Source organism: Hypomesus nipponensis, chromosome 11, assembly GCF_054491055.1.
Source record: "Hypomesus nipponensis isolate SF chromosome 11, ASM5449105v1, whole genome shotgun sequence".
Lineage (NCBI taxonomy): Eukaryota > Metazoa > Chordata > Actinopteri > Osmeriformes > Osmeridae > Hypomesus > Hypomesus nipponensis.
In genome coordinates this window covers 15720471-15734321 of record NC_140371.1, presented here as the reverse complement: position 1 = coordinate 15734321, position 13851 = coordinate 15720471, and the positions used below count along the sequence as shown (strand labels likewise).

The following is a 13851-nucleotide window of genomic DNA, read 5'->3' as shown; positions in this document are numbered from 1 at the left end:
ATGAACTTTGCAGCCCAGTTTTTCTACGCCAACTACTTGAGCGATGGCTTCTCACCAAAGGAACTGGGGTCCCGCGATGGAGAGGAGTCTGACCCCTTCTGGCAGAGGTGGGATACTGCGGCCCCTGAGAACCCCACCCCTTCCCAAAGCCCTCCTGTAGAGGAGGAGGGACCCCCCACCCCAGCAGGAGAGAACCCCCATCCTGAGGAGGCTAGGACTCAGGCTGCACTTCCTAAAGCTGAACTGCCACCAGTTTGGCCTCCTCTCTCTGAGCCTCCTCTTGCCCTTCCCCCTCCTTCTCCTGCACCCCCTCCTTCTCCCCACTCTCATCCCTCTCTGAAGGCTCCATTGTCCTCCATTCTCCCAACTCCCTCTCCTCCTCCCTCACCTCGAGCAAAAACTTCCACCACATCTTTCACAGCCCACTCAACAACGACTGTCCCCACATCCAAAGCTTTATCTACTCTCGATCTTCCAGACTCCCCAACTCAATCCGAAATGGTAGAAGTAGTGTGGAACCCCCCTGCCTCTGCTCACGACCCCCTGAAACCCTTTTCAGACCCTGGGAGCAATAAAGCTCTCCTGCCTGCCTTCTTCGCTCTGATATACTACTTTCTCCGCCTCCTTGTCTCCTTCATCCTATACATGCTCCCTAGAGCCAGGTAATCAAAATGGACAGATCGAATCCCCATGGGAAAAATGGGATGAGGGATGAAGAAAAGAGGAGTGAGAGAAAGAGAGAGACAGACAAACAGAGACTGACACAGACATAGAGAAAGATAATTGGCTATTTCAAAACTCGGCTGCATGGTTAGAGAAAAAGAAGGTGAGGTATTACCAGGGGAGGTAGAGAGGGCATGGTGTGAAAGAGTACAGGCGTCACAAGGTCAGACCAGGGAATAAGGTAAGAGGTTACAGAAGTGTTTGAGGCTTAGCTGATGATATTATTAGCACCGATCGGGATCTCCAGTCAGAGGACTATGGCTGGCAAAGTGACTGAAAAATCCTAGTTTGGGCTGATATCTCCATCTGCTGGTCTCCTGTTCCTTTGTGTGTGACATGGATGTGATGGTAACATGAGAATGTGTCTTCACTGGAGAAATGCCTCAGGGCTCAGTACTCATCTGTTATTCATCAAATTCAACTGTTAATGATAAATTGTGGAAAGGTTCATTTGTCACAGCAGACAGTTTGAAACGCTATTAATTACATTTGATTTGACAGTAGAGATTTTAGAATTATGAGAGACTATTGTGAACTTTTACATTCATGACAAGACAAAGTGACTTAGTTGGTGTTTATTCATGAGTTTGAGTGATGACAAAGCGTATGTGGCTGCAATGTTATCTGAATGGTTTGTATATTCATTGTCTCAGTTAAATATACTTTACTTTATTTATAAATGAAAAAAAAATCAACAAATATATATCATACTGCAAAGCCAAAATACAGTTTGTATTCTATTGTTTGTCAGATTGTTATAGATCTCAGATTACTACGTTTAAATGCTGCATGCCAGTAGCAGAGCTGAAATACCTCAGTTAATCATTCAGAAGATACATCTGTCACCAGTTCAACTAAAAAAGACAACATGTAGTCTAATCAAATTAATCTGTCTATCATTCAATCTGGATGGGCCGTGTGTGGGTGCATGTGTTTAGGGACTACGGTCAATTAACAGGTGATGAACTGGTCCTATTTTTGTTGACATGAGGCAGTTGTACCTACCCTGAGAATGATCTGTGTGGATTATCCTCATTGTCCACAGACCAAGGTCGACTCTGTTCATGTCCACACAATAGACAAGGCTTACCTGTCAACAGGATCACAGGCGCACACGTACACATATACTGTACACATCCACATGCACATCCACACACACATGCACAAACACACATAGACATGTGTGCGCACGCACACAAACAAAAAATATTTCTCTCCTCATCTAACTTTTGTGCCTCTCCTCATTTCTCTTCCACAAAGCTCCTTTATATTTGCTGCTTTCTGTGCCGAAAAGCCTCAGAGAAAAGATATGGCTGCACATCTAGAGGGCTCATTCTCTCTCCTCTTCTCTCGCTCTCCTCCTCTCTCTCTCTCCTTTTCTCTTTCTCCTTCCCTCCCCACCCACCCCCAGTGAGGAGGAGCGCCGGGGCGCCAGGAGGTCCAGCACAAAGGGCCCCACCTCGAGCAAGACCAGCCACATCTGCAACGGCGCCCTGAGCCGCCGCACCACGCTCATCGAGCCAGAGCGCCTCAAAGACTTTGGGGAAGAGGATCTCCTGAACGGCGACGTGAAGACCTGGGAGACCAAGGTCGAAGGCGCCCCGGAGATTCAACTAAAGGACCCCCCCAAAACCAGCAAGAAAAGAGACAGTGAAAGCAAAGCTGTCCCCAAGCCCACATCCGAGTACCTCCGCTTTGAGGACATTAGTGCTGCTGCCTTCAAAATACAGTCGGGGATACAGAAGACCCCCTGCACGGTATGCCAGCCCCCCACAGCGCAAAAAACATCTGATGTACTGGGTTTCTGAAGCATGAAAGCTCCTATAGATCAGATATCTCCATGTATTGAAAGCTAACATCCCGTGTCACTGGAAAAAAACTGTCGTCGAATTTTGCCGACTTTGGGTACCACAGCATAAAGATGGCCAGGATGAGAACGTGTTGTTGTTTGTGCTCCTAGTACTCCAGACTATCCAAACAGTACGGGATGGAGATCTACTTGAAGAAGGAACACCTCCACTACACAGGCTCAGCCAAGGAGAGAGGAGTGCTCTACCTGCTCTCCTCCCTCACGCTGGTAACTGAGCCCTCCAAAGTGACTCCATGCCTGCGTGTGTATATCTGTGGGTGCGTCCATTAATCATTGCATCCATGTGCGTGTGTCTGTGTGTGTGTGTTTGTGTGACACATACCTACCCCTGCCACCCCCCCCCCCTCACCCCCCCCCCTCACCCCCACCCCCCCCCCAGGAGCAACAGAAGAAGGGTGTGATCGTGGCTACAGACTGTAACTTCTCCATGGCCGTGGCCCACCACGCCGTGGAGCTGAAGATCCCCGTGTTCGTCATCATGCCGGCCAGCTGTTCCCCGCCGCGCCTCAGGACCTACAGAGACTACGGTGCCATGGTCATCTCTTACGGCAGCACGGCCAGGGACTCCCTCAAGCATGCCCGCCACCTGGCCAAGGAGAACGGATACCTCTGTCTGGAAGAGTGAGTCACACTCGGCCTGATCTGACCTTTCTGATTCTACTGGTACTTCCAGCTTTCCTTGCATGATATATTCTGCAGTTGGATGGACATGAGACACTGTGGTACAGCCTGCACTACATGAACCCTAATGTATTCAACTTAATGTTGATTTTTCTCTCTCTGGTGTGCAGGGATGACAGTGCTGTATACCTGGCAGGTCTGGGAACAATGGGCATGGAGATCCATGAGCAGGTGTCCAAACTAGATGCTGTCATTGTGCCTGCTGGTGGGCAGTGTGGCTTACTGGCTGGCACAGCGGTCGCCATCAAACACCTCAACTCACGCATCATGGTCATTGTAAGTGTCCCCTAACTGTACTTAATATTTCCAAACTACTACCATTTAACACTACTAAATACTTCCAAAATACATTACTGAATGATGGAGGTCTAAATGAATAGCTGAAGCATTTTTTCCCAAACGTCTCTTTCACAGGGAGTGGAACCAGAAGGATATCCTCTTCTACTACAATCCCTTAAAATAGACAGTCCAGTCAAAGACATGCACGTCACTCCCAACGATAAGCTCTATGGAGGTAAACTATGTCTCTAGTCTTTTTCCTTTGTTCGTTCATTGTCCCTCAGCCAGACTGTGATATCAACCTTCTCTCTCACTACAGACCTGGTTGAACACTCATTGGGTACCCACAACTTCCAGCTGGCTAAGAAACTAGTGGATAAAGTCATCTCAGTCAGGTATGGTTGAACAGTTGCACTTGGTTACAATACAGATCATTCCTTGGCCCCACCTGCTGAAATACGGTCTGATGTTGTTTTAGATAAAAGAGTCTACTAAATCAATCCATCTAAAGTTAATGTACAATAGGCTACATGTGTACGGGACTAAATCCACACAAAAGGGATTTACACCTTCCCTGGAGCATGGAATAGCACCTGTCATTGTCCTGTGGTCAGTGATTCCTGCCTCTGTCGCCTCTTAGCGAGGAGGACTCCCTGGTAGCCATGTTGAGGTTCCAGGAGTTTGAGCGTGCCACTGTGGACACAGAGGGAGCCATGGGACTGGCGGCCATTTTGGCCGGCCAACTACCTGAGCTGAAGGGCAAAAAGTGAGATCCACACAGCCAAGCAGAAACTTAAACATACACATATTCTGTTTGTTTAGACCCAAAACATTTATAGTATAGTCTAGTATACTACGCTTTTTGGTATAGTTTTGGTGTTAAGTACTAAATCATTTTAATCTTCTATTGAGCAAAAAGACAGAAGAAAAAGAAGAAGAGTTTATCCCTGCTATCAACGTGAGTACTAAATCCTTTTTGTCAATTGAGGGTTGCTGTGGTGGTGAGCAGCGCCAACATGGAGCTGGACCTGGTCCGGCAGTGTGTGGACCGGGCGCTGGTTCTGGATGACCGGGTCAGCAAGTTCACAGTGCAGTTGGGAGACTTCCCAGGAGACATGGCCAAGCTACTGGACATGCTGGCCCGAGAGGATGTCAGGTGAGCTGGACACAATGGGAGCAGGGTGGGAGGGAGGTGGAAATGGACTGTGGCACATGCCAGGCCCGATGAGATTAAGCAGTGGGTTCATGGATTATAAATGAAAACACATCCACACACACACACAAATGCACACATGGACCAGACAAACACTTACTCCAAAGTGAGTTTTCAAGTTGAGGTTGCCCCTAACCTTGTACTGCCACAGTGAATCATTTGCCTCTGTCTTAATGTGTGGTTGATGTGGCTGGAGAGATGAGTGTGTATAGTTAGGCTTCTCCCAGTAATGCTACTGACCCGGTTCTCCTCATATCCGATCTAGCAGAATAAGCCACAGGAGGCTTTAGCTGGCACGACAGCTTCTCTGACAGGATGGGGAGAAATGATCTAATTAAGTTCCCTTTCCTCCCTCTATACTTATTTTTCCTCATGTGTCATGTTGATGTGACTCTGTGCTTGTCTCTCTCTCTCTCTTTCTCTCTCTCTTCCTGTCTCAGGTTGTTGGATGTTTGCCACAGGAGCCACGGTGACAGAGCAGATCTCTTCAAGGTTCAGGTACGCACAACTTCCCCCCTCTTCCTTTTCCCCCCTCCCTCCTCCATTCCATTAAACAGCTCCTCCTTGCACCAGCATCACCATGGCAACCTTGGCTCAGGCACCACTGGGGGTTTTGCAGGATAAGTGGTGCATTCTGGATCTAGCACAACAAACATACTTACATTACAGTTCAGTGTGTGATCTGGAATGAACTGAATGGAGGTATTTGGGCACGTGTTTCTATTAACAGCAGGTTCTCAGCGGACACACATACACTTTTTAAAAGAAAGAGAAACGCTAAGAGGATCAATGTACCCCCATGGGACGCTATACATCCAGCAACTATCTAACCAGACAGACACTGAGGGTCAATCTTCATGTGTAATTAGCTTAGTTCAGCGCACGTGTGCGTGATGATGTCATGAGTGGCTGGGGTTAACTGTGTGCATGTCCTGACAGGTGGAGTGTGTGGTGGAAACCAGGGATAAGAGCCAGGCTAGCCAGCTCCGCAGAACTCTGTCTGAGCGCTATCCCACACTACGCTGGCTGGACCGGTGAGCGCACGGACACACGCCGTCAGCTTCTCTCAACTTCAATGTGCACACGCACACACAAGCATAAATAAATAGACACACACAAACACACACACACAGCAATACATGAGAAGACAATACTAAGCAGAAAGCACATACAGTACAGAGAAGATCGACACACAGGACAGCATCTATAGATCCCTAGTGAAAAATAAAACACACACACACTGTAAAAGATGAACTCTGCTGCAACAAAATGTGAAGGCATTTGCTGCAGCTGTTAAAATAAAGATGATTTCGAGTACAGAAAAGCCTTTTGAACATGTTCAGTTGAATAAAGAGGTTGAGGTCTTCAACCAAACAGTTCTGCAGTTAGGAAACTGAAGGATTACCTTATTGTGATATATTGATACTTAACAATGCTTAAGAACCGTCTTATACAACTAATGTATGCATATGTATAAGTATGATTTAGCTATTCCACATGGTTAACTTATAGGTTACAGAACCCAGTATGTAGTGGTTCCTTTACAAATAGCCAACTATTGTACTGTTGCATTAAGAGATATTAACTTATTTTCAAAGCAGATTGTTTTTGAACTGATGTATATATTTCTATATTTATAATGTACAATGTATGTATAAGGTAGACCTAAATTAGTAGATTGTATATAAAAAACCTCTCAGGAAATAAAACAAATGTATATTCTAAAGTTTGTTTGTTTATATTTAAAATGTTCAAACTGAGTATCGTGTGAAGTCAAGAAGAATTCAACACTTGCATTGAAAGTGTCTCTTGACAGCCAGTAACATTTACATTTACATTTATGCATTTAGCAGACGCTTTTATCCAAAGCGACTTCCAAGAGAGTTTTACAAAAGTGCATAGGTCACTGATCATAACAACGAGATAGCCCCAAACATTGCGGGTTGCCAAACATGAAGCGTACATTGTGAAAACCAAATAAGTCCCAAAGGGAAGAACAGAAGTACGATTGGCCACATCCGTGCTGGTGCATCCATTCAATTGGCCAATCGGCCGAAGGTTCCGCTGTTTACAGTTGTGGCAATATAACAAATGAGATTGCTGCAAATGAAAGTTGTCCAGAAGATGTCATCCGCTTGATTAACGAATAGAGACAGCACCAGAGAGACAGACGATTAAGTGTGTCTAATTCTCTAAGTTCGTTAGCAGAGGACGATCTGACCCCAGCGTGCTGCTTTGGCTTTGACCATAGTAGTAGGCCGTCTACCATCCTGTGGGAATGGAACTTATTGAGAGGGTTTATGCAGATGGTGTCTCCATCCTCCACAATGCTGGGCGAGGATCTGTTGAGCAACTTATCCAGTCACTCATGGATATGATGAAAAAGACTGACCCACTGAATACTAAAGACATGCTGTGTATTTTTCCTGTAGATCAGGGCAGTATCCAGGACAGGCTCAGTTTGGCTCTCTAACTCACAAATCACAGTTTATAACAGCCCAGTAAACCATCCACTCATCTGCTGGAGGCGGACAGGCTTCCTGAGGGAAATGATCAGCCACCTGTGACACGAGTCAGGTTTGCAGCTGGTGCTGCTCAGTCAGATGTAAAGCAAGTTTCTTTGTTATGATATTGTTCCTGTCTAAGCTAAGGAAGCTAAGAGACTGCGTGAAAATGTATAGATTTGTTAATTAAACTTTATTGCTCACACTTTACATATTAAAATAACTCTTATCTTGTATGGCAAAATTGGTACAGCAATTCAATTTTAAAGGTAAATGTGGCCATTAAAAAACATCTGATGCTGATTTGTGGCTTCTCTTTTGAATTTTTTTATTATTATCCTTCAAAACTATTGATTCCAGCTGAAGCAACAATTTATTTAATGCCCTTACAAGTCTTAATTGCATAAATCAGACAATGATTTGTCATAATCCCAAATTATGTTCCAGATAAACATGGTTCATAATGTATTGTAAACATTGCTAATTATATTTGAGAAATAATCTGACAAAGTAAACCAATTCCTTTGGGAGGAATGTGTATTATCTACTTTAAATCGAATGTATTATTTACTGCAAACAACTGTTGTTACATTTCTACCCTCACAGTTGATCAGAAGGCCTCAGGTTTAGAGAGTGTATTTCTCTTGTTACTATAGTAATATACTATACTAACAACGAAAAAGTTAAGTAGCCTACCTAAGTTCATAATGAGTGAATAAATTCCATGGTTATCAATGTTAGCAACCCAAAAGAGGTTTCAGAGATTCACAGCAAACTTATTCATAGACACTCAATACTGGCCCAGTTTAGAAGTTGCTTTAACCCATGTATCCTTTTACTAAAGTACAGCATTGTGGGACTTGGAGTCTCATCCGGGAAGACTCACTGGTGTTTGAGCCGGTCAGGTTTGTACTTGATGAGCAGGCCCAGCGAAGCAAAGCCAAACAGTATCGTTTGGACAAACCAAAGAAAGCGAGTCGTCGGTCCGGCAATCCCTTTTGCTCTGTAAAGACATAGCAGCGATTTCAATACCACATTTCAATACCACATTTCTAAATACAAGTGTAGTCTACAATTTGACACATACCATATGGTTTGAAACAATCTCCACCACATTCTCCAACAGTGACTACAGAGTTTATCGTCTTGTGCAACATTTGTAATTGTGTACACAATAGGTGTGGCAATGCATTGTGAGGAGAGATGCTGAGCAGCAGAACTACAGTGACCCCTAGGGGACGCAAGAAGTAGTTTTACTCACCTACAGATCCTCATGGCAACAAGAGCTTCAAACACATGGATGGCCCAGGCTGCCCACCAACTGAAACAGAGCAAAAGGATGTGAATGTTCCAGCTCAGTTCTTATGCTGTCAAATGGGTCATGTGATTGATTAACAGGGCCATTATCAGCTTTTCTGAAATGGCAAGGAAAAGGCTAATGTTGATTAAGATGACTAATTATCTGCATTGTGTGGGTACTTAGCGCTTCATAAGGATAGGATCCATTGGTGTGTGACAAGATTCATGGCTAATCTATCTTTCCAATTCATTAGCATCATACAAGCTACACTACATTGAAACAATAACATTCAACAACAATATTCATCCCTTACACTCAGGCTATTTGCTGAATGTATTTGCATGGGTCTGTAATCGGGTGTTAATGTCATTGGTGGATACTGTGTTAGTGGGCGTCCACAGTTTCTTACCCTTGTACCATGAGATCATGATGGTTGTGCACCAGGTATTTGGATAGCGAGCCGAGTGGGCCCAGGTTGTCATAAGGGACATGTTTCGGCATGAAGACTACACACTGAAAGACATGAACATTTAGAGACTGTCATCTCATAGAACAAAATAACAGATAATTATGTAAGATATGCTACTGTATGGTACCCAAGGCCTATCCAATAATCCATCAATTATCCAAGTCAATTTATCCTAAACTGTGTCAAGTCCATAGTTTCATAGTATCATACTAGAATATAGGCATGGATCACACAACACACCGGACAAAACATCTATTATTCAGGTCTCACTGGGCCTCCAGCTTGTGTACTAACGTTTATTGTGAAATAACCCACCACCTTTGACCCTGAATGAGGCCAAACCCTTTCGTCTTTGTTTGAACGTGGTATTGTAACTAGGCACTCAGTTAGCAAACCCTGACATTTATCTCAGAGGGAGCAGTTTAGATAATGAAGCAAGAGATGGGGAACTCGATAATGAATGAAATGGCAAGCTTGCCACATCATTAGAGTCTAGCTAGCCTAGTTATCCATACGTATGCCCACTAGCCTTACTCAAAAACCTCGACGTTTGGGTTTGCTATTACGTAAACTATGTAGGCCAGCTATAATACATGCATAGCCTTGACTTTTGACCACGTACAAATATACGTATCCAGCTAATATGTAACCCAAATTGATAACAGATCACTTAATCAACACGGCTGAACTGATTGATAACCTGAAAAGTAGCTACAGTAACTAGCTACAGTACCTACAGTAGTTAGAAGAAAGGTAGTGCTAGCTAGCTCGAACTTAAATTACATTCTAAAATCAAATGTATTTTGAAGTAAGGTATTGTTTCATTGATTCCATACAAAACAAAATCAGCTAGCTATATAATAAACGCGTACAATAATATTGGTTAATCTCTGTCAACTCAGAATTTAGAATTGTTGTATTTAGCTATACAGTAGCTACCCGGAATCTATTGAAAGTAACACGTTAGCTTGCTGGACGTTTTAGTAACACGGCGGCACTGAAAAATAAAACATACCTTATCGTACAAAAACGATCTTAAAACGACATGGGTTCTGTTAACTTACAGTGAAGTATCCCATTGAAAGCGTTACTGTAATTATCCAGAAAAGACTGGTCCTCTTAAAATAATCGCACCCATCACTTTTTGCCATTGTTGCTTGTTTGGTCCCCTTCTGTAATCTGAATGTGCAGTCACAACACAAATGCACAGTGTAAATTCACCCTGCTGACTGACTGTGTAGTTAATAATCTACATCGTCGGTAAATTCCCCATAAAGTATTTTATAGAGTGCCATTAATCGGTATGAGAGTGAGGGCTCATATCTTTTCGAATAACATAACATATTGTTGCAGTACTGATCATTTCATAGTGACTGATCAATATACATTTTCTGGGATTTGTTTCGTTCGAACTCAAAAAGTGCTACAGCCATCTAAACTGGTCAATGACCCAGGATTAACCATCTACATGACAATAATGACACAACCGTTTGATGTATTTGTTGCCATCAATTGACTGACCACAGACCCTTTCAGTAGTCAAACTATTAGTCGTCTTCAATCACTCACTCACGGATCATTGTATGTAAACGTGTGGACAACATAGGTATAAACTGTAATCAGATGAAGCAGATTCAATATTACAAAAGTAGTCCACGACTAATGACGTAGAGTTATGTTTTAAACACAATGGAAGCATTCAAATGTTGAAGGTAAAGTGCATCCCATGGAAGTATCCTAATTCCTAAATGTAAGCTACTTTTAACAAAATAAACACTCTATAAAGGCAGTCTGGCTTCAGCTGATTTTGGAGTGTGCCATATGTCTATGAATAAAATGTGATTGGATTTGGATGATCCATCCACATTCGTCTTTGACCTGAATGAGTGGGACTCTTAGGAGCCAACCTCAACGCATGGAGACACTGATCCTCAGTCAGTCAGATAAGGGGTGAAAGAACCAGAAATGCCTCTGTGTAGAGTAGATGCTGATATTATAAATCTTTGTATTTGTAGAAAACATGGGCTCCTTGATGTGCAAGCTAGGTATACGGTAAATGTATATTGTATTAACCTTTTTTTTCATCCATATGAAAGAATAAGTGATGTCACAGAGGTGAAAGGTCACCCTGACAAGGCCTGGACATGTCAAGTTGTCTTAAGAACTCAGTAGTGGGTACAGGCTGGCCCATTCAGTCTAATGGCTCTACTCTATCTGAATAAGGAGATAGTGGTCCAATTAATCATTAAACAATTAACAATCCCAGTTCTGCATAAAACTCAGTATACTGACAGTTTTGCATTTGAAAAGAAATCAGAAGTTGCAAAAGTTTCTTTTGAATTTTGCTTATCCTGTTAGTCATATGAGATAACCATTTTCAAATGTATTGTTTTAATGATTAAGCTCTGGTATTTTGCATATGCTATTAAAGGGCTTCAGAAACCACCTTTTAGTGACTGGTATTGAAATCACTAAATATTATATGGCAAAAATCAAACAGATATGTAAATAATACACTTTTAAATTGTTATTGTACTTTTAAACAAATTGCTTATTTAAACATATTCAAACAACATTTTCACATTCCAAATATATTTGAAACATAGTACTGTGTGAAAGATGCCACTGATCTTGCATGTACTTTGATGGGGACTGCTGTATGGTTGGTTCTGCGTTGGGGTGTGTGTGGGTTGGTCAGATGATCTTAACTTTAGTATCGTAAAGACAACATACACACCCCCATCCCCCATTCTCTCATTTGCTCCTTCAAAACAAATTGTCACCAATAAGATGACACAGCACAATCAGCACCTCTGATGGGAGGAGTGCTAAGGTGGGCCTGAGATCTCAGGTGATTCATATAAATAGGCCCCTGTTGCCTTCAGGAAACAAAGCTATTCAGATTTTCAGTGCTGGAGTATCTTCACCTACCTACACTCAGAAGAACCGAAGGAACCAGAGATCTCACAGAATTATGTGGAAGGACACTAGCATTGGTAAGGAGATGTAATTGGCTGACATTGAATGTAATTTGCAGCTTTCTGGCTGAATGTAGAATGGCCTGGTTTCTTCTGTAAATGCCTAGATGTGTATATATGTCTCAGATGCATTTATAATACTGCATGTGTCAAAGACAACATAGACACATTGCAGGACTCGAGTTTGCTTGCTTGTTGATGTTCTACCATTACACAGCATCTTTGCATAACTGTGTTTCCTGTTTGGTTTAACTCTAGTTCACCACAAGTCTTCCATTATAGGGCTATTTTAGTGAGGAACAGTGTTCCCCAGGACAAGCACAGGATAAGAACTCCCCCGCAACCCACTGTCCTGCCCTGGAGCAATGTCTGACCCAGTCCCTGTCCTGTGTTTTCCCCCTAGAGGCCCCCAGACAGGTGACCTCCACCTCAGGCCCATCCCGGAGCGCCAGCCGCAGGAAGAGAACCAGCTTCTCCAAGGAGCATGTGGAGCTCCTGCGCATCACCTTTGAGACGGACCCTTACCCTGGCATCAGCTTGAGAGAGAGCCTGTCCCAGACCACTGGCCTGCCCGAGTCTCGCATCCAGGTAAGAACATGGCCAAGATGGAACCTTGCATAATCATCTTTTGTATTTAATGGCAGGTCACTGATTTTCATGAAAATAATGTCATACAATATGACAACATAGAAGACAACGTGCAGGGGATTGTTGTGATAAACAGGGCTTTGTGTTCAAATAGCCTACGGGTCAGAACTGTTGATACTGCTATCAGGCTTTTTCGTTAATCTGTTTCATCATTAAGATGAAGTAAGCACTTTTTATCTGCTTTGTTTTATTTGGATTGACTTGTAGAATGTACAACACTTACTGCAAACAGAGCAGATACCAACTAGATAAGAGCCAGTCTTTCACTATTTTGTCTGTGTTTGTTGGTAAACTACGAAAATAATTAACAAAAACACAAAGCAAAGCAGACTATCTTAGTCAACAGCGATAACATCAACAGTATGGCCTTGCAAATATATGACAGAGTCCCTTTCCTCTTTAGGTATGGTTCCAGAACAGACGAGCTCGGACTCTGAAGTGTAAGGGAGCCAAGAAGGCCCTGTGGCAGTCAGAGACCACTCCCCTGGATCCACTCCCCATGAGCACCGGTGGAACTCAGCCTAGCACCACCCCTCTGCCCTCCCAGTGCTCACCGCCACCCTACCCAGCACAGGTAAAGCAGGAAGTGGAGGCAGACTGCTTCTATGGCACTTGCCCACCTGCTTACTCTACCCCAAAGGACACTAGCCACTACAGCTCCATGTTTGGCCTTCGCCATAGTATTCTACTGGCTGCCAGCTCCAGCCATGCAGTTGGGAAACCTGGTTACCAAATGGTCCCAGGAGGCTGGCCCCAAATGGGAGACCAGCCATCCCCACTGCCGTCCACGTGGAGTCCTCTGGAGGGGAGCAGCTACAACTCAGGCTCCGGCAAAGGTTTGCTTTACCCAGGATCATCAGAGCAGCAACAGCCCTTCTACATGGCCTGTGGAGAGCCCATGTCCAAGGGCCAGGCTCCATCCACCCCTGACTCTGGCTGCTGGGAGGTGGGCCAGGATAACTCCTCACCTATGGATGGCCAGTACTGCCAGTTGGATGGTCCCTGGAGCAGAGCCTCTCCAGAGTCTTATCTGTCTAGCCACCCAGGGCAGGACCTGCATCACCACACCTCACTGCCTGAGCTCCCTGCCCTGTCCTTGCAGGAGATCCTAGGAGTACTTGAGGGAGAGTGGTGGGAGGGAGACCATCTGGACCTCACCACATCTGAGGACACCAGTGTTTACTAA

General features: G+C 43.9%; 3 protein-coding genes across 4 annotated transcripts; 2 read left to right on the top strand and 1 right to left on the bottom strand.

The window, feature by feature from the left end:
- Positions 1–5838, top strand: LOC146268343 (uncharacterized). Of its 2 annotated transcripts, XM_084667022.1 has the most exons (12): positions 44–107; positions 560–662; positions 2135–2480; positions 2684–2800; positions 2973–3214; positions 3385–3550; positions 3689–3788; positions 3873–3948; positions 4194–4319; positions 4542–4709; positions 5207–5264; positions 5706–5838. In XM_084667022.1, the coding sequence occupies exons 1-12, from the start codon at positions 44–46 to the stop codon at positions 5802–5804; spliced, it is 1665 nt and encodes a 554-aa protein (XP_084523148.1). In that variant the 3' UTR covers positions 5805–5838. The 2 variants fall into 2 exon arrangements, with proteins under 2 accessions (XP_084523149.1, XP_084523148.1); XM_084667023.1 differs by lacking the exon at positions 560–662 and having other exon boundaries at positions 1–107; positions 2159–2480.
- A 1610-nt stretch (positions 5839–7448) lies between these two features.
- Positions 7449–10271, bottom strand: tmem254 (transmembrane protein 254). Its single transcript, XM_084709797.1, has 4 exons — positions 10104–10271; positions 8980–9083; positions 8532–8591; positions 7449–8273 (listed from the first exon to the last, which is right to left on the bottom strand). Exons 1-4 carry the CDS (start codon positions 10188–10190, stop codon positions 8153–8155), a joined length of 372 nt encoding a protein of 123 aa, XP_084565923.1. The 5' UTR covers positions 10191–10271; the 3' UTR covers positions 7449–8152.
- A 1742-nt stretch (positions 10272–12013) lies between these two features.
- mxtx1 (mix-type homeobox gene 1) lies at positions 12014–13851 on the top strand. The gene is made up of 3 exons (XM_084709445.1): positions 12014–12035; positions 12421–12605; positions 13069–13851. Exons 1-3 carry the CDS (start codon positions 12014–12016, stop codon positions 13849–13851), a joined length of 990 nt encoding a protein of 329 aa, XP_084565571.1.

Excerpts from the sequence above, each read along its gene's own strand:
- tmem254 (XM_084709797.1), bottom strand. The coding sequence starts at position 10,190 with ATGGCAAAAAGTGATGGGTGCGATTATTTTAAGAGGACCAGTCTTTTC. Across the intron at positions 9,084-10,103 it reads TTTCAATGGGATACTTCACT|TGTGTAGTCTTCATGCCGAA; the intron begins GTAAGTTAACAG and ends CATGTCTTTCAG. Across the intron at positions 8,274-8,531 it reads GTTGCCATGAGGATCTGTAG|AGCAAAAGGGATTGCCGGAC; the intron begins GTGAGTAAAACT and ends ATGTCTTTACAG.
- mxtx1 (XM_084709445.1), top strand. The coding sequence starts at position 12,014 with ATGTGGAAGGACACTAGCATTG. Across the intron at positions 12,036-12,420 it reads GTGGAAGGACACTAGCATTG|AGGCCCCCAGACAGGTGACC; the intron begins GTAAGGAGATGT and ends TTTTCCCCCTAG. Across the intron at positions 12,606-13,068 it reads TGCCCGAGTCTCGCATCCAG|GTATGGTTCCAGAACAGACG; the intron begins GTAAGAACATGG and ends TTTCCTCTTTAG.
- LOC146268343 (XM_084667022.1), top strand. The coding sequence starts at position 44 with ATGGCTTCTCACCAAAGGAACTGGGGTCCCGCGATGGAGAGGAGTCTG. Across the intron at positions 3,215-3,384 it reads GGATACCTCTGTCTGGAAGA|GGATGACAGTGCTGTATACC; the intron begins GTGAGTCACACT and ends TCTGGTGTGCAG. Across the intron at positions 4,320-4,541 it reads CCTGAGCTGAAGGGCAAAAA|GGTTGCTGTGGTGGTGAGCA; the intron begins GTGAGATCCACA and ends TTGTCAATTGAG.